The sequence below is a fragment of the Salvelinus fontinalis genome, chromosome 27 (genome assembly GCF_029448725.1).
Source record: "Salvelinus fontinalis isolate EN_2023a chromosome 27, ASM2944872v1, whole genome shotgun sequence".
NCBI lineage: Eukaryota > Metazoa > Chordata > Actinopteri > Salmoniformes > Salmonidae > Salvelinus > Salvelinus fontinalis.
Window position 1 is genome coordinate 18,342,104 of NC_074691.1, and position 19,080 is coordinate 18,361,183.

Below are 19,080 nucleotides of genomic sequence, written 5' to 3' on the forward strand. Positions count from 1 at the left end.
ATGGGAGATGGGGAATTCTCAATGCCAAAGGTACACTTTCTCATACAGATGTCTTTAGATCCACAAGCCATAACAGCAGCACAGGAGCTGAGAGGGCCTTCATGAGTTAGAGCACTCCTATGACCCTAACTCATCATAACTTACCAGCTCAAGACAGCTTCTCATCCTCTCACCCCTGAGTCTGTCTGAGATCTCACGAGGTGCATTTGGGACCGGAAAGAGAGCAGAGAGGATGTAACAGAAAGGAAGAAGAGAGGTATTAGGGAGGAGATGGGAAGAGATGGATAGGGGTTGAAGAGTGGGGATAAAGAAGGAGAAGAAAGAGATACTATATGGAGAGAAAGCAGGAGTAGCATGAAACATGAAGAATGTGGGATGGATGATAGAGGGAGGAAATAGACACTCAAATCATTTGAAGTTGTAGCACTGTGGGATGTTGCAGCACTGTAACGTCAAACTGTTCTGTCTTGGTGAATGTTAATGTTCAACACATCTGGCAACTCTGTGGGAACAGTGCTACAACAGCGGCCCCCTTGGGTAGCAGGGGTACATGCCCCTGATAGCAGAGATTAGATTGAAACACTGTCTCTCTTAAAAACAAGAATGCCCTCTTCTCATTCCTGCTGAACATGCCCCCTTAAATCACTTGATTCTTTCTTTCAATACTGATTTAGGCTCAGCCCTCCCTACTTCTCTCCTAACCTTTACCATCACAAGCCGAGCAGCAGAACTGACTCTGAAGCAGTTGTTAAGGCTAAGTAGGTAACCCTGTTCTCATAAATCTTGCTCTGTATTCGCTTCCACTTCTTTCCTGGCTGGCTGTTCCCATGCCTTCCACGGGCCACCAGAACCTTACCGTTTCCAGGGATCTGTGCGTTTGGTGTAATTGCTGAACAAAAGGAACTGGCAGGCCGGAATCACATGCTACCGCCTCGGTGGAGACTGGAGACTTCAGCCCCCTCCCTCATCCTCCCTCCCTCACCCCATTCCTTGTCCTCCCCCTGGCCCCGACCGCAGCCAGAGAACACAAAGAGACCGAGTGGGGTGACTTTTCCTTTTCCTTTTGTCCCCACAGAACAGCCGTGCATGTGCACACACACTCTCACACAAACTTACACAAATATATACACAGGTGCAGCTTCACATTCTGCATACTGTACATGCATATGAGCAGGTGCTCACACACAGTCATACCCAAACACACTAACGAAAACTCCCTATGGCTCAGTTGGTAGAGCATGGCACGTGCAATGCCAGGATTGAATGTTTGATTCCCGAGGCTAGCCATACATAAAACAAATTCTGTAAGTTGCTTTGTATAAAAGTGTCTGCTAAGTGAAACATTGCCCCCACCTCCCTGATCTTGGTGTTGGTGGGCTGTGGTCCCACTCCTCTGGGAACCTCACCTCCCAGGCGACCAGCGTTGCCAAGGAACTAATCCTGAGGGACAAAAGGTGGGAATGGTGTAGAATACGATGCCTCTGTAGCATCTGATTGGTTGGCATTGGGCCACGCGATCGCCTGATTGGTTGGAACTAAGTTTAGATACAAACTCACAGGGTCAGAGGTCAGATCCATCGATCATTGCGGTGACATGAAGGAAGAGTGATCCCCCCATGGAACTAACATGGTTTATATCCATTCAACACACATCAACCCTCCATCTTGCAATTACTCTCCCATATCCCCGACCTTGGAGAAACATAAGCCTATAGGCAACGAAGTATTCAAAGATTGCGGAAGAAAGCCGTCTGGCTCGAGAGACTATCTTGCGATAGGCCATGGGTAAGTTCTTTGCCCTGAGCTGAGAGAAGACAGAAACAGCAAGAAAAGAGAAAGAGAGATTACTTAATAAAGAAGTGTCTGGGGTGTAATGAAGCACAAATACACAATGCCAAGAATGTGGTGAGGGCCCTGGGTTCGATGGTTCTGTCTCACACATAAGCACATGTGCGAATGTACACACACTTGCACGTACTTGCGTACACACTCCTTGCAGCAGTAAATCTGGATTAGCAGTGGATAAATGTCTTGATCCAGACTAGGACTGTAGCCCAGTCTCAAATGCTCTGTGATCCCCTTTACATGGTGAATGATACGGCCTTGCCCGACACCTACAGATTAAACACAGCAACATGGGCTGTGTCTCAATATTCTAAATCAATGGCTTCCTCTCCTTCATTACCAAAGAGATTGTGTGTGGGTGTAAGAGTCTTTTGACTCTGCATTGGTCCATATCCCACTTCAGTATGATCAGCTAAATTGATTGAAAAACTTTTGAAAAAAATTCTCACATTGACATATTCACACTTTCACACACTCCTTCTGCTGCAGCCCAAACCCTACTGTCAGAACCGAGGCACTGTGTTTGCAGTCTGACCGCTGGTCAGGCCTCACTGTGATGTTTGGACTGCTTCTTGACTGCTGGGTCTGGAGTAGGCAGGTTCCCTTGCTCCTAACTCCAGATTACTTCTGCTCTACTGAGCTGGCAAACAACTGGTGCTTTTCTCTCTGCTCACCAGCAATGCCCGACTATCTCACACACACACACACAACATGCACCTACAAACACACATATCAAGCATAACCAGCAAGGTCACCCGTGATACAAGTCAGTATCTGACATCGATCCATGTCTGAGAACGTCAGGAGATGAGGTGGAAACTGGCCACTAGGGCAAGAGTGAGCGATGTTACCTTCAAGTAGGTTTTGGTTGTGGGCCGTGATGGTGGATGGGTGTAAGCGCCGGCCTCTGATTCCAAAGGTTGCGAGTGTGAATCCAGCGATAGAAAGTTGGTTTTTATATTTTTGTTTTAAGCCTATCCCAAACCTGAACCATTCAGAGTTAATGTCTAACCTTAAGAATTTGGAATGAATGCCTTAACTTAACCTTAAACACTTTGACGTTGAGAAACATGGATGAACGTCGAATTTTGACTTGAGAGCCAGTAGAGTATAACACCAATTCCAACACCTCTCCAAGGGGGAAAGACACACACCAAACAGACGTCCACTCTCACATACATCTCTTTCCCAATTCATCCGTAGAGCTTGCAGATGACCTGCAAGCAATTAGAGCCACCACAAACTCTCACTGTCCCAAAACTCATGTTTCTTCTCGTGTGTGAGTGTCATAAACAGGCATAGAGATCTGAATGGTAGTTAGCACATTTGCTATTATGAGTTGCTGAAGCAAATTATTGCCTGTAGTCTCAATGGCTCTTTAATTGCCTTCTGGGTGTTCAGCTATCCAATTACCCAACCACACTCCAAGGCGGTACAGGCTAACACCAGTAATCCATTCTGATGAAATCTACTATTTATTACCCACTCACCCACACTCTCCCTTTCTCATTCACCAACACACACACACACAACCTTAACATAATGAGGGAAAATGTTTTCAATTCTTGTGCAACTGAAAATCTCGGTCCAACAAACAACACCAAACAAACCTGATAACCCATGTGCTCCTTGAGCATCCAACAGTATAATGTCTTGAGTGCCCCCTAAATAAAGGTGTATGCATATACAAGTATGTGTGTGTATGCATGTTTGTGTGTAGTTATTCACATTTGTACAGTACATGTGCTAGGGGTGAGGAAATGGTGTCAAAGCTTAATACTGCCAAAAGTTATTTCCCAGTCTCTAGAGTTTCCTGTTACACAATCTGTGATTACATGGTGAACTTGCCCTGCTTTACGTTGTCTCTTTGTCCAAGATTGAGAGCCATTGATTGCAGAGCTAAGCGCTCCAGATACTAAAGTTTGTTTTGCAGATTATTCTGTTGGTTTAAGAGGCTTTTGGGGGAACTGAACTATATTATGTACTTCTGTGTGTGTATGTATGTCACAGCTAATTAACAGTGAATTAAGTGTCAGTGGTAAAACTACAAAATCAGGACGTACTAATTTGAAGTAAGCCAATAAGAACCACTTCTGCATCCTGCTATTGTTCCTGATATGTTCCATTAATTCCCCCCCAAAACAAGGTGAATTTACACTGATCCTAATCTAATAACAAAAGCCTATTTTTCTGCTCTGTGAAAAGCCTCCACCCAGATATCTGGAGGGCTTAGCACTTCATTAATCATATTTAACTACTCGGCCGATCGCTTGTACTACAAGACATGTTACCTAGAAAAGTCCTTTTGAAAACTGAGGCACACTGGTGAGAGAGAAGGCAGAAAGCAAGGGGATCAAAGAAAGAAAAGTCCTGTAGTTACATGACACTGTTGAAGCTAATGCTAAATGCTAATAGAAAATCTGTCATGCAGTGCCCCCTATGGCTATGGACACTTAATACTTACTTACATAGTAACTTATTCGGCACAGAATCTCATAATGTATCAACCATTTAACATTTTAAAGCAATATTTTTAACACTGAGAAGTTCCATGCTGTTCATATTCACATAAATAGGCCTACTCTCATTCATCATCAATAGTTATGTCAATTCATGTTCAGATTGTGTTATGGTTCAAAATCCTGATAATTAAAAAGCTATAAATATGTTAAATATCAGCTTAATATAAAACATTTGTTAAAATGATGATTCAGTCAAAATGAAAAAAAAGTTCCTTGTTAAATAATACAAAAACAACTAAAAATTGTTTTTGTATCATCAGACCTTGAGGTCCAGATTTGAAAGGCCCTGGTTCAGTACAGGTAATTTAAGGTGGACACTAACTGCCATGCAACAAGAGTGCCCTCTGTTGGTCAGAGAACCAAAATGCCTTCTATTCTGGCATCCTGGATATTAAACCGCAAACTCAGTGGAAATGCATGGCATGGCAGTTTTTCCCAACATTATGATATAAAAGCAACTTTGAGCAACAACAAAAAACTGTATTGGTGCTGAATAGTCTTTAGCCAAGGCAGTCCTCATAGGAAGGTCTTACGAAAAGGATCAGATTTGGGCATTTCTGACAGAAGGCTTGGATCCTGAGTGTCTGCCAGCTCTCGGTGGAGCCTTGGCAGAGTTGTCTCAGGAGGCCCGTAACAATTTATTTTCTCCTCCCCTCCTGGAAAGAATCACAGATGGAGCACTATTGAATAAGTGAAAGCAAAGGCTCTACTTGGACCAATCTATTGATATCAGATACATGCTAAGCTTGATGAAAGGACAGAGAAAGGATGCATTTTAGGGGTATTTGAAGGGCCTGTGTTGGATGGTACAGCAATAGATTTGGGGATAAACTCCCCTATGCCATCCCCTCAGTTCTGAGACTGGATGCCTCCAGGACTCATGGAAAAATCAAAAAGAAGGGGAAGATATTTTAAGTTCAGGGGTTCATCAACAGTTCATCATCTACTGGGCTCTGACAGGATGGGCTGCTGTCTGTGGTCCCGTATGACTGGGGGGTTTTACACCCATCTGGTGATGTGGCGGGGGACTCAGGGGACTCGGTTCTGAGCACCCTTGGAAGGTAGACCTGTGGACACAGAGAGACACAGTACCAGTCAAAGTTTGGACACACCTACTCATTCCAGGGTTTCTTTATTTGTACTATTTTCTACATTGTAGAATAATAGAGAAAACATAAAAACTATGGTACTGTACATGTGCAGAAGGGGAAAGGGATACCTAGTCAGTTGCACAACTGAATGGATTCAACTGAAATGTGTCTTCATCATTTAACCCAACCCCTCTGAATCAGATGTTTGTGGGGCTGCTTTAAATCAACGTCATCGGCACAGAGGAAGCAGTTGTTGGGGGTTAACTGCCTTGCTCAAGGGCAGAACGGCAGATTTTTCACACCTTGCCGGCTCAATGATTCGAACCAGCAACCTTTCAGTTACTGGCCAAACACTCTTAACCGCTAAGCTATCTGCCGCCTAGATTGAGAGACAGAAATAATATATGATATGTTCTGAAACTCTTAAATTGGCTTTTGTTTCTTCGATTCATTTCCTCATTTTTGTGAAAGAACTGGGAGGGGTACCACCATATTGCTTCCCCCCTTCCAAACAGATTATAACTTCCGTCTATAAATTCATGGTGAAGGAATAAACCTGTTACTGACCATGTTGCTGTCCGCCAATCCATCCAAGGCATCCTCATCCTCCTTCAACTGCAGGTAGAACAGGGACTGTTAGTGTCTAAACACGGACACCACACGGACACCACACGAACACCACACGAACACCACACGAACACCACACGAACACCACACGAACACCACACGAACACCACACCTTGTAGTTGTGAGGGCTGAGGTACTTGAAGTGCCCAAAGCAGGTGTAGCTGATGCAGATGCAGACAGTTACACACAGGACCACCAGAGTGAAGAGAGATGTGTCCGCCATGAACCCTGACCCAAAAACACATACAGAAGTGTGAGGATACATTACAAATGTTGCTTTAACTCGAGTAGGTAACTCCAGGGAAACAGCCAAGTTAGAAGAAGAAGGGACATAAGTGAGCTTCCTATGTATGAGAGCTCCAGTAAACATCCAGGCGTGTGCGTTACCTGTCCGGAGGACAGAGAAGAAATAGAGCCAGATGAGGCAGATGATGGGTGCAGCCAGGGCTTGATTGACAGCTCCCAGGTGCACCTGTCTGTCCAGGCGGGCGGGCAGGTAGGCAAAGTACAGATTGTGTTTGTCCACTAGATGCTTCAGCATCAGGTACAGCAGACCTGGACACACGGAGAGGGAATGTAACTTTAGGTCAAGGTCAGTATTGTGTGTGTGTGTGTGTGTGTGTGTGCGTGTGCGTGTGTGTGTGTTGCCCATCACTCACCAAAAGGCACTATGACAGGGCAGGTGATGCTGTAAGCCATGATGACAGTGAACACACACAGGGTCCACCCGTACATGGCTCCGTACTCAAACTCATACGCTTGGTTCTGCAGACATGACAAGGTTAAATCACACATCATCTGAACTTCATCCATGACTACGTAGATAGAAAAGATAAACATTGAGCTAATCATTCCATACTAACCATGGATGACAGATTGTTGTCTATTTCTATACCTCGATCTGAACTTCATGTAACGTTGAGCCCTGATTGATACAGGGGCGGGGTCTTATTCTCACCTGTTTGACATACTTCCTCTCTGCGGCGGAGCGAGCCAGCGCCATGCGGATGGTGTAGAGCAGTAACCCTGGCAACCGCAGCAACTCCATCCCAGAGCCCACCAGGCCCGCCGTGATGACATAGTTCACAAAGAACGCCCCCTGGTCAGGCAGGAACACACACCTGAAGGAGGAGGGGGGAGATGAGGGAAGGGAGAGAGAGAGAGATAGAGAGAGAAATGGACACAGTAAATGAGATGCTAGTTACTATACAGGGACGCAGTAAATGAGATGGTAGTTATTATACATGGACACAGTAAATGAGATGCTAGTTATTATACAGGTACACAGGACTTTTTTCAAGTAACTCACAATTTTCCCTAAAAATAAGTTTTTAATTCTTTATTTCACTGTTACTATTACATAACCTTTGTTATTGACTCAGAACTTAATATATCAATTTAAAAAAAATCTGAAATGAATAGAAATGACATTGAGAAAATTATTGACACCCTATACTTAATATTTAGTCGCACAGCCTATGGTCAAAAGAACTGCAGTCAAGCGCTTCCTTTAGCCATCGATGAGCTTCCTGCACCTCTGTATTGGCAGTTTGGCTCCCTCTTGTGCAAACTGCTCCAGATCTCCTATATTTGAAGGGTGCCTTCTCCCAACTGCCGTTCTCAGATCTCTCCACAAGTTTTCAATGGGATTTGGATCTGGACTCGCTGCTGGCTACTTCAGAACAGTCCAGCATTTTGTCTTGAACCATTCCTGGGTTCTTTTTGAAGTGTGTTTGGGGTCATTGACCTGCTGAAAGACCTGCTGAAAGACCTTTGACGGAGACCAAGCTTTCTGACACTGCTCTCCAAAATCTCTTGGTATTCTCCTGATTTCATGATGCCATGTACCAGCTCAAGACACCCAGTGACAGAGGAAGCAAAGCAACCCCAAAACATCACTGAACTGCCTCCATGTTTGACTGTAGGGAAGGTGTTCTTTTCTTTGAAGGCTTCATTTTGTTTTCTATCAACATAGAGATGGTGTGCTTTACCAAAACCTCTATTTTGGCCTCATCTGTCCACAGGAAATTCTTCCAGAAGGATTTTGGCATGTTCGGGTGTGTTTTGGCAATTTGCAGTCAGGCTTTCTTGTCTCTCTCTCAGCAGTGGGGTCCTCCTGGGTCTCCTACCATATAACTCCCTTTCATTGAGTTGGCGACGGATGGTGCGAGTTGAAACGGTCGTACCTTCTGTCTGAAGGGCAGCTTGAATCTGTGTGGCAGTTGATCGAGGTGTTTTCGCCACCATTCGAACAATCCTTCGGTGCAATCTTCCATCAAGTTCCCTCTCATGGCCACGTCCAGTGCGGCTGGCTACAGTGGCTTGGGCCTTAAACGTCTTGATATCATTACGTACGGTGGAAACAGGAACATCAAGGTCTCTGGTGATGTACTTGTAGCCTTGAGATTGTAGCCAAGCATGGACAATCTTGTGTCTGACCTCAGATAATTCTGTTTTTCTTTTCCTCCATGCTCATTGCAGTACACAGTGACACAAAACAGGAGAATGAGTCCTTTTCTCTGTTCAAACTGGTTGAATGAGTGATGTTTATATTACAGGCACCAACTCACCACAAGTGAGATCAATTCCAAAGTAAAGAAGAATCATATGCTTGAAATCTAATTATTTCTAACTAATTCTAGAAGGTGCCAATAATATTGTTTGGGCCATTTTAGGACTTCTTTGTGGAATAAGCTAACATTTAGTAAATTACTCAGATTTTTCTGTTTTGTTCAACTGAAAAACAAAAGGCATACATATGTGGATACCAAAATGTGTTTTAATTTCAACCGTTTTCTGTGCATTATTTGGAAAAAAGTCCAAGGGTGACAATATTCTTTGGTCACGACTGTACATGGACACAGTAAATTAGATACTAGTTATGATACAGGGAAACAGTAAATGAGATGCTAGTTATTGAGAGAGAAAGAGAGGCAGGTCAGAGGCATAGATAAAAGTATATCACTCACTCAAACCTTAGCTTCCCATCAGCCAGAAACTCTTTGTCAAACAGCCAGCGGAAGAACACAGCCAGACTGTGATTAGAAAAGAGCCAATCACATAAGATAAATGTAGTACAATTACAGAAAAAAAACATTATTTCATATTTCATTGATTATCTGGATTGATCATTAAGTGATCAGGGTGGGGTAATTAATTACCTGGTGAGTCCAAGAGAGGGCAGGATCAGAACCATGAACAGGAGGAAGATGTACAGCTTGTGCATCATAATCAACTGCTCCCTGGACCTACAGTACATAGATACCAGTGGTGGAAAAAGTACCCAATTTTCATACTTGAATAAAAGTATAACTTCAAAGAAAATGACTAGTGAAAGTGAAAATCATCCAGTAAAATACTACCTGAGTAAAAGTCTAAAAGTATTTGGTTTTACTTAAATATGAAAAGTAAAAGCATAAATAATTTTAAATTCCTTATATTATATTTTTTTACATTTTAAGGATGGGCAGGTGCATAGTTCAACACTCAGATATCATTTACAAACAAAGCATTTGTGTTTAGTGAGTCTGCCAGATCAGAGGCAGTATGGATGACCAGGGATGTTCTTTTTATAAGTGTGTGAATTAGACCCTTTTCCTGTACTGCTAAGCATTCAAAATGTAACGAGTACTTTTGGGTGTCAGAGAAAATGTAAGGAGTAAAAAGTACATTATTTTCCTTAGGGATGTAGTGAAGTAAAAGTTTCCAAAAATATAAATATTAAAGTACAGATACCCAAAAAAACTACTTAAGTAGTACTTTAAAGTATTTGTCCTTAAGTACTTTACACCACTGACAGATACAGTATGTCAGTAAAGTTACTGTGTGTGTGTACCTGTTCCAGTGGCACTCTCCCAGAGTTGAGTAGTACACTATGGTGGGCAGCAGGGCAGAGAAGGACCACAAAAGCAGAGTGGGGAAAAACTGACTGACCACAGCACTCTGTCTCACACACACACACACACACAAACAAACAAAACAGACATTACATGGTAACATACAATTAAAAACACAGCAAATTGCTCCCAAGTGGCACAGCGGTCGAAGGCACTGCATCTCAATGCTAGAGGCTTCACTACAGACCCTGGTTCGATCCCGGGCGGTATCACAACCGGCCGTGATCGGGAGTCCCATAGGGCAGCGCACAATTGGCCTAGCGTCGTCCGGGTTAGGGGAGGGTTTGGCTAAGGTAGGCAGTCATTGTAAAATAAGAACTAGTTCTTAACGGACTTGCCTAGTTAAATAAAGGTTAAATAAGCACCAGCATTCCTCTCGCCTCGCCACACCAGCACTCCTCTCGCCTCGCCACACCAGCATTCCTCTCGCCTCGCCACACCAGCATTCCTCTCGCCTCGCCACACCAGCATTCCTCTCGCCTCGCCACACCAGCATTCCTCTCGCCTCGCCACACCAGCCTTCCTCTCGCCTCGCCACACCAGCATTCCTCTCGCCTCGCCACACCAGCATTCCTCTCGCCTCGCCACACCAGCACTCCTCTCGCCTCGCCACACCAGCATTCCTCTCGCCTCGCCACACCAGCACTCCTCTCGCCTCGCCACACCAGCATTCCTCTCGCCTCGCCACACCAGCATTCCTCTCGCCTCGCCACACCAGCCTTCCTCTCGCCTCGCCACACCAGCATTCCTCTCGCCTCGCCACACCAGCATTCCTCTCGCCTCGCCACACCAGCATTCCTCTCGCCTCGCCACACCAGCATTCCTCTCGCCTCGCCACACCAGCATTCCTCTCGCCTCGCCACACCAGCATTCCTCTCGCCTCGCCACACCAGCATTCCTCTCGCCTCGCCACACCAGCATTCCTCTCGCCTCGCCTCGCCACACCAGCATTCCTCTCGCCTCGCCACACCAGCATTCCTCTCGCCTCGCCACACCAGCATTCCTCTCGCCTCGCCACACCAGCATTCCTCTCGCCTCGCCACACCAGCATTCCTCTCGCCTCGCCACACCAGCCTTCCTCTCGCCTCGCCTCGCCACACCAGCATTCCTCTCGCCTCGCCACACCAGCATTCCTCTCGCCTCGCCTCGCCACACCAGCATTCCTCTCGCCTCGCCACACCAGCATTCCTCTCGCCTCGCCACACCAGCATTCCTCTCGCCTCGCCACACCAGCATTCCTCTCGTCTCGCCACACCAGCATTCCTCTCGCCTCGCCACACCAGCCTTCCTCTCGCCTCGCCACACCAGCATTCCTCTCGCCTCGCCACACCAGCATTCCTCTCGCCTCGCCACACCAGCATTCCTCTCGCCTCGCCACACCAGCATTCCTCTCGCCTCGCCTCGCCACACCAGCATTCCTCTCGCCTCGCCACACCAGCATTCCTCTCGCCTCGCCACACCAGCATTCCTCTCGCCTCGCCACACCAGCATTCCTCTCGCCTCGCCTCGCCACACCAGCATTCCTCTCGCCTCGCCACACCAGCATTCCTCTCGCCTCGCCACACCAGCATTCCTCTCGCCTCGCCACACCAGCATTCCTCTCGCCTCGCCACACCAGCATTCCTCTCGCCTCGCCACACCAGCATTCCTCTCGCCTCGCCACACCAGCATTCCTCTCGCCTCACCACACCAGCATTCCTCTCGCCTCACCAACCAACCAAATACAGTTATATTCTATTTTATTCTAGTAGAAGGTGACTGACTCACGTTGAGGTAGTAGATGGGCTTGGTGACGTTGAACTTGTCCATGGTGCTGATGATGATGGAGGGAGTGGTGAGGAAGGTGAGGAGGAAGAAGAGGAAGAAGTTGAGCAGCAGGCATCGGAACCACCAGCGGAAGCCCTGCACTGAAAGGTTGTCCCTGGGACAGAGAGAGCGAGGTATGTAGGGAGAGAGAGAGAGGTATGTAGGGAGAGAGAGAGAGAGAGAGGTATGTAGGGAGGAGAGAGAGGTATGTAGGGAGGAGAGAGAGGTATGGAGGGAGGAGAGAGAGGTATGGAGGGAGGAGAGAGAGGTATGTAGGGAGGAGAGAGAGGTATGTAGGGAGGAGAGAGAGGTATGTAGGGAGGAGAGAGAGGTATGTAGGGAGGATAGAGAGGTATGCAGGGAGGAGAGAGAGGTATGTAGGGAGGAGAGAGAGGTATGGAGGGAGGAGAGAGAGGTGTGGAGGGAGGAGAGAGAGGTATGGAGGTATGGAGAGAGAGAGAGGAGGTATGGAGAGAGAGAGAGAGAGGTATGTAGGGAGGAGAGAGAGGTATGGAGGGAGAGAGAGAGGAGGTATGGAGGGAGAGAGAGAGGAGGTATGGAGGGAGAGAGAGAGGAGGTATGGAGGGAGAGAGAGAGAGGTATGTAGGGAGGAGAGAGAGGTATGGAGGGAGAGAGAGAGGAGGTATGTAGGGAGAGAGAGAGGAGGTATGGAGGGAGAGAGAGAGGAGGTATGGAGGGAGAGAGAGAGGAGGTATGGAGGGAGAGAGAGAGGAGGTATGGAGGGAGAGAGAGGAGGTATGGAGGGAGAGAGAGAGGGGGTATGGAGGGAGAGAGAGAGGAGGTATGGAGGGAGAGAGAGAGGAGGTATGGAGGGAGAGAGAGAGGTATGTAGGGAGGAGAGAGAGGTATGGAGGGAGAGAGAGAGGAGGTATGGAGGCAGAGAGAGAGGAGGTAATGAGGGAGAGAGAGAGGAGGTATGGAGGCAGAGAGAGAGGAGGTATGGAGGCAGAGAGAGAGGAGGTATGGAGGCAGAGAGAGAGGAGGTATGGAGGGAGAGAGAGAGAGAGAAGAAAACAGAGCAGAAAAACAGGAAGAGAGGTTATTTTCAACATGATAGAATATACTGAACCATTGTTATCAAACAGCACACTGTAGGTTAGGTTATAGTGGGACTCACCAGTACACGTTTCTGGGATGAGGGGCGTAGTCAACCCTCCAGTTCCTCACTTTCAGAGCCGCGCTGCAAGACGAAGGCTGGGGCTCTCGGCCACACCCACACCTCACTGCGTTGTCCCCATTTCCACAGTCCAGGGCGTTGAAGTCTTTCAGAATACTGAGGGGAGTGAGTGACAGCTGTCAATCACCATGTTTACATAACACAAGAAAGTGGATACATCAACTAATATTGTTTTCACTAATGATGGTACAGTCATCAATTCCATGTTCATTTTGCTGTTGGGCCGGAACAAAAGCCTGCACTCCCTGTAGCTCTCCAGAGCTGGGGATGGTGACAAATGCTTTACACACTACTGAGAGAGGTTGGAGAATCATTTCTATCCTAATCATCAATAGGACCCTTAGCCCCTCACCAGCCCCAGAGATGAGAAACTCACTATGTGGCCATTGCCTCAGACTGCAGAGTGACGAAGACCATCCCTAGAGGGTGCAGTGGCACAAGCTCTCTCTGCATCCTCACCTCCTCCAACAGACCTGCCGCGTGGCCACGGAAGTACTCTATGGCATCTACCTAGAGCCACAGAAAACATACATACATGCATAAACATATATATAAACACAGACACATAGATACACATTCTGTATCACTCACCTGGACAAAGCATAATATCACATTACAATCAAGACAACATACACAAATAATACCTAAGGAACAACAGAGAGAGTATCATCTGTGTGAAATGCCTGACACGTTGCTCCACAGTCACTCACTACAAGCCCCATCAGACTGAAACACCCATCTTGATACACCGACCCAATCTCACTGCTCCTAACACAGCCCAGATCCCGCAACCCCTCTCCCGGCTTTCTCTTGGTATTGTCCCTCTCACCTCCTGACAGTTGCGGGTGCGGCAGCAGCAGAGGTGACCACATAGACGGGGGTTGATCACCTCCCTCTGGCCCCCTCGCTGAAGTACCCGCTCGTAGTAGCGCAGGTTTTTCTCTGCTCGCTTCCTGAGAGACAGAAAACAACAGGATTTTGTGTAAAAGAAAGGTAGGGAAGAATCAGTCAGTCAATCCAGACTGCTATATCTGACTACATGTCAGATCAGAAAGAACTACATGCTATGCATTTCTGCAGCGTGGCGTTACCGTGGCAGCGTGACATTACCAGGGCAGCGTGACGTTACTTGGAAAGTGTGACGTTACCAGGGCAGCGTGGCAGCGTGACGTTACCAGGGCAGCGTGACGTTACCAGGGCAGCGTGGCGTTACCAGGGAAGCGTGACGTTACCAGGGCAGCTTGGCAGCGTGACGTTACCAGGGCAGTTTGGCAAAGCACTGACCTTTCCTTGTCCAGGTGCATCAGCTTGGCCACATCATATGTCAAGTGCACTTCACACACACGGCAGGTAGGGTAGGCCTCACTGCAGAAAAGGCAAGGGGAAGAATGGAGGTGAGGATAAGGCACAGGGTCTAAATATATACAGGTACATGTATGTCCAATGTTCATCCTTGTAAGCCATTGTCTGCCCATTCAGGCAAGTTATCACTAGTCAAACTGAATCACTTTTATTGCCATGGTGAAGACAAAGACACTACAGGTGTGGGTGTAGGTTCTGAAGACAGGGTTAGTGGGTGAGTGTGGACTCCCCCATGTTGGGAGAATGGTGCGGTCCAGTCTACTTACGTAAAGTGGGTCCTGATGTCCTCTTCACTGGCTTCTTTGGGGATGGAAGACGCAAACAGGGTGTTTCTGGTCTACGGGGGGAGCAAAGCAAACTCATCAGTATCAGTAATAGCTACTAGTGAGGGGATGAACTGTTGGTTTTGTGACAGATGGAACAGAGGAACTGACCAGCCCTCTGCCCATGCCCTTCATCTGGGAGGTGTGTCGCCTCAGCAGTAACACTGTCAAGATCAGGTAGATGACTGCAAACACTGTGTGTATCCACAGCAGGTTATTACTGAGGAAATCATAACGAACAAACAGTTACCTAAAGCAATAAGGAACCATTATAATGGAAGTTCATATTATATACAATGAAAGAACCACACATACATACAGACACATGCACGAACACACACTTACTCCTTCTGAAGATTACCAACAGTAGTCCTTCCGAAGTTGTACGGATCATTTCCTTAAAGAAAATAACATATGACACTTAAATCTCCTCAAGTGAGACTGTTAAAAACATGTTATTATAGCAGGATAAGAGGACTGACAGCAATGTTGCTGTTGATTACAATGTTGAAAGAGTTCATGTTAAAAAAAACTCTGCAATAGTTATGCTTCAGTCAGTGGTACGAAACACCATTGTGTTGAATAGTGATTAACTTTCACTGCCACACATCAGTGGTAGGTAATGTCGTACAAAAGAGGACGTTTATACTCTCGGTCTCGCTCTGGCAAAAGTGAGACATAGCAACGAAACAATGTTATGTGTACAGTGTGATTAGCATGGCAGAGTATTATGTTAAACACTGTTTATACATCTGTTATGTGTGAGTAGAGTTTGAGTTATGTCGTTGTTACACTTCTAAGGAAGCACTGCCTGGCAGTGTTGTGTTTGGGCTCACATTGCATTGTGAGAGTGTAATACAGTGAGGTTCTTATACAGTAATATTGAGAGTTTTGTAACAATGTTGTGTTGACAGGGTGGTGTTTGCATTATATTAGCGTTGTGTTGACATGGTGTGTCACACCCACCTAGCAGGTTACCAGACAGGTTGACAGGCAAAATGACAGTCACAGAGATGACGGTAACCAGCACCAGGAGGGTGATCAGGTGACGCTGGAAGGACAGGTAGTGGACAGCATCGATCCCACAACGCGCCTTCACCATCTCCTCACTGGAAAAAGAAACACAAATTGAGGGTGAAACCTCAACATACGAAAACATTGACAGCTCCGCCCGCCCGCCCCACCCACCCACCCACACACAGAGAGAGCAAGAATACTCACTCCATTCTGATGATGTAGGGGAGCCAGGAGCAGCATCCCTAGAGGAAAAAGAAAGATAAAGATTACTATTAGATGGAGTTGATGATGGTGATGATTACAACCTCTCCCTTACCAATTCGTGCTCCGGCTCCTCCACGTTGGACACACAGGACGACATTCTCCCATAGCGGTGGTGTGATGTCTCACTGAACCTGAAACACAGACGACTAAGGTCATCATCATTGGGACAGGGCAGGATGGTGGGGGTCAATAGGACACTTATCTCTATAGACAATTACTTCAACTATTGGCAGGCAGTAATACCCACTGCAGAATTATTTGTAGTCATATGCCTTTAGGTAAGTGTGTTTATATTGTTTTTCTCAGGTTTCAACAGGAAGTTATACTGTTTGATGTCATAACGGACCCTTCCCTGTCAGAGATCAGTGCCAGGCAGCCATAGTCCCACAGCTTCCTCCTGATGACGGAGAAGAGGATCAGCAACACCTGAGACAAGTACACAACAACAGAATGAGGAAATGGCTTGATTTGTGTGCATGTGTTGTGTAACGCTGTCCTATTGGGGTTTGGAATCCCCCTTATGTGGTCATATGAGTTTCAGTATGAGTGTCAGTTGATGCAACACACACCAAGAAGAAGCTGAAGTCCAGCAGCAGTACAACAGGCACCCCCCCAAAGCTGTTTCCATTGAGGACGGTGCTTTCTGTGGAGCTGAAACAACTGCTATTGTCCACATGATGTGCACTACCATTTTTCACCAGCCCCCACCAAGAGGACGACATCACAGCAGCTGAATAAAAAACATTGTTCATATCAAGATTGTATCACAATGTTACAATGTGTCAGTTCAACGAAATGATAGACAAGTATTGGAGACTGAGGACTACATTACAAATACAATTTTTTTTTTTAATCAGTGACAGCAATATTTTGTATCTCTGAAATTAGGTTAAGTATATATCATCTCATTTACAGTGTGTCACGCGGGTCAATCCCCTAACAGCTGTTAGCTTCACGTAATGTTTGCTAGCACGTAGTTAGCTAACTAGCTATACATTGCAATTACTTCCCTGTTATAACTTAGAAATAAACACATGATAAAAAATAGTTTGAGACAGCGAAAAGTTGACAAATCCCTCAAACGCAGGCTAAACTAGTGCATATAGTCTAGTGGTTGCTAAAACAAGTGGCAACATTAACTTCCGCATTTCATTGTTTTTGTCTCGTCTCCAAATGTTACAACACGATTTATAATGCATCAATCTGATTTGGCAAGACTTCTGAAGAAAAACATACCTGGGACAGGCTCTGATGCCCGAAAGATACGGGGACAAAACTTTTAGCGGTAATAACACAGGTAGGAATGAGCAACAAGGTTGTGGTCACTGGATCTTCTTCTTTGGGATTTGGTTGGCGGATCGGATCGAACTTTTAAATGCATACACCGCCTCCTGCTGTACTGGAGTGTGAGCCCAGTCACGGCCTACTTACATTAAATCATCTTCATTAGTCCTGTTCCTAGACACCACCACCTACACTAAGTAAAAACCCACTACCCTATTCCACTACTTTAAACTGATCTGCTCCTACACCATGCCAATGGCCTGGGAGAATGGTTACAGCACCCCTCAACACATCCTGTAACTCTTCTGAAGTCAAATCTTGTATACCCTAAAACTTCTCTGCAGCTGCCACTACAACCTCGATTTTCTGTGATTTGCGTTACAGTTGATAACCATTGCTATGAACGCTAAGAAGCCAACCTTACTGAACCATAAACCATTCGTTGCCCTATCCCTCGGTGCTGGCACACATTTACTACTCTCTGGGATCTACTCAGGATCCCTTGACCCATCCCCCTCTACTTTCTTCACTGCCTCAGCATATGACACCTTCTGCACTACTCTGACTCTGGCCACTTCAACCTGCCTCTCTCACACTGAACCCCTTCCAATCCCCAGAAACATGAGCACCCCCACAGTTGACACAGACAACTTTATACACCAAAACTACACAATCCTGCACACTTCCCACATCTTGGAATCTCCCTCTACACACTGCTGAAACGTGACCATAAATGTTGCACCTGAAACAGCGCAGTGGATTCTGCACAAAATCTCTAACTGGAAAACTGATATATCCTAACGTGACTCAAATGTTAGGATATATATATATATATGTTCGGTAGAGACTCTGACTCAAAACTCACAAAAAAAACTGACAATGACTCTTGTGTTTCACCACACTCCCCACCTGGTCTGCGTCACACCAAATATCCGTGTCACCAACACCAGGAATTTAACCGCAATTGCTCTACATCCACACTTACCGCTACCGCAGCCATCACTCCTTCTTCTATGGTATATTGTCGATCACACAATTGAATGTACATCCCGCCACCTACTATGCAGGATGGAAACAGGATTCCCCCTAAAAAACTGAACAAACTACCAAAAAATAAAACAAAAATGTTTCTGTTAAAAAAATACAACAGACCTGATCCCTACACAGTCTCAAGGGGAACCTGGGAGGGCGGGTATTCCAGTGCCAGTACCCCTTGCAAGTCAGATGTAAAATCCTTAAGTCCTAAACACTTTTCTGCCGCAGCCACAATAATGTCCAGTTTCTTAGACTTCTTTGAGACATACTATAATTCTGACAGGTTGTACGTCCTCCACCCACTGGAGGGCAACTACTATCGCCAACAGTTCAACTGAGTATACTGATAGTTCATCTGTTAGTCTTCTATATATCTGCAAATCAAATTCAGGAACATAAACACCTGCTCCTGTGCGCCAACTATCTAGGTCTTTGGATCCATCTGTAAAAAGCAGTAAAAATGCATAAAAGCCTTTACCAATGTAATTGTCAACCAGTTTCCCCATATCACTGACTTCTGACCAATCTTTTATTTTCTCTACCAATGTTAGATCAACAACAGAATCTTGTTCCTTGGACCTATGTGAAGCTAGCCATAATAAGCTAGCCTATGTGAAGCTAGCCATAAAATGGTGGAATTAGCAGTTGGCCTTCAAAATAAACATCCCTCAATGAAAATGATGCAAATTGGTACAAATAGTGTAATAATGACACAGGGTGCGTTCGTAAATTCACTCTGGCTATCTACTCCGATTTCAGAGCACTCTTGTCTGAGTGTGCCAGAGGACAGAATAACTGATGTATTTACAA

At 45.9% G+C, this 19,080-nt stretch overlaps 1 protein-coding gene across 1 annotated transcript; it reads right to left on the reverse strand.

Moving 5' to 3' along the window:
* Positions 1-4,343: 4,343 nt before the first annotated feature.
* Positions 4,344-17,306, reverse strand: tmem63a (transmembrane protein 63A). Its single transcript, XM_055885115.1, has 23 exons — positions 17,188-17,306; positions 16,521-16,681; positions 16,298-16,377; positions 16,004-16,082; positions 15,892-15,929; positions 15,637-15,779; positions 15,016-15,067; positions 14,782-14,890; positions 14,614-14,684; positions 14,270-14,350; positions 13,815-13,938; positions 13,362-13,495; positions 12,926-13,081; positions 11,749-11,902; positions 9,921-10,027; positions 9,247-9,333; positions 9,055-9,120; positions 7,044-7,206; positions 6,745-6,850; positions 6,473-6,640; positions 6,198-6,313; positions 6,026-6,073; positions 4,344-5,434 (listed from the first exon to the last, which is right to left on the reverse strand). The coding sequence occupies exons 2-23, from the start codon at positions 16,671-16,673 to the stop codon at positions 5,285-5,287; spliced, it is 2,385 nt and encodes a 794-aa protein (XP_055741090.1). The 5' UTR covers positions 16,674-16,681; positions 17,188-17,306; the 3' UTR covers positions 4,344-5,284.
* Between the last annotated feature and the right edge of the window lie 1,774 nt (positions 17,307-19,080).

What these genes read in the sequence shown, in the direction of transcription:
- tmem63a (XM_055885115.1), bottom strand. Translation starts at nt 16,673, where the DNA reads ATGTCGTCCTCTTGGTGGGGGCTGGTGAAAAATGGTAGTGCACATCAT. An exon ending in GACATCAGGACCCACTTTAC is followed by an intron (nt 14,351 to 14,613) that starts GTAAGTAGACTG and finishes CCTTTTCTGCAG; the next exon opens with TGAGGCCTACCCTACCTGCC. An exon ending in GATTGGCGGACAGCAACATG is followed by an intron (nt 5,435 to 6,025) that starts GTCAGTAACAGG and finishes CTGTGTCCACAG; the next exon opens with GTCTACCTTCCAAGGGTGCT.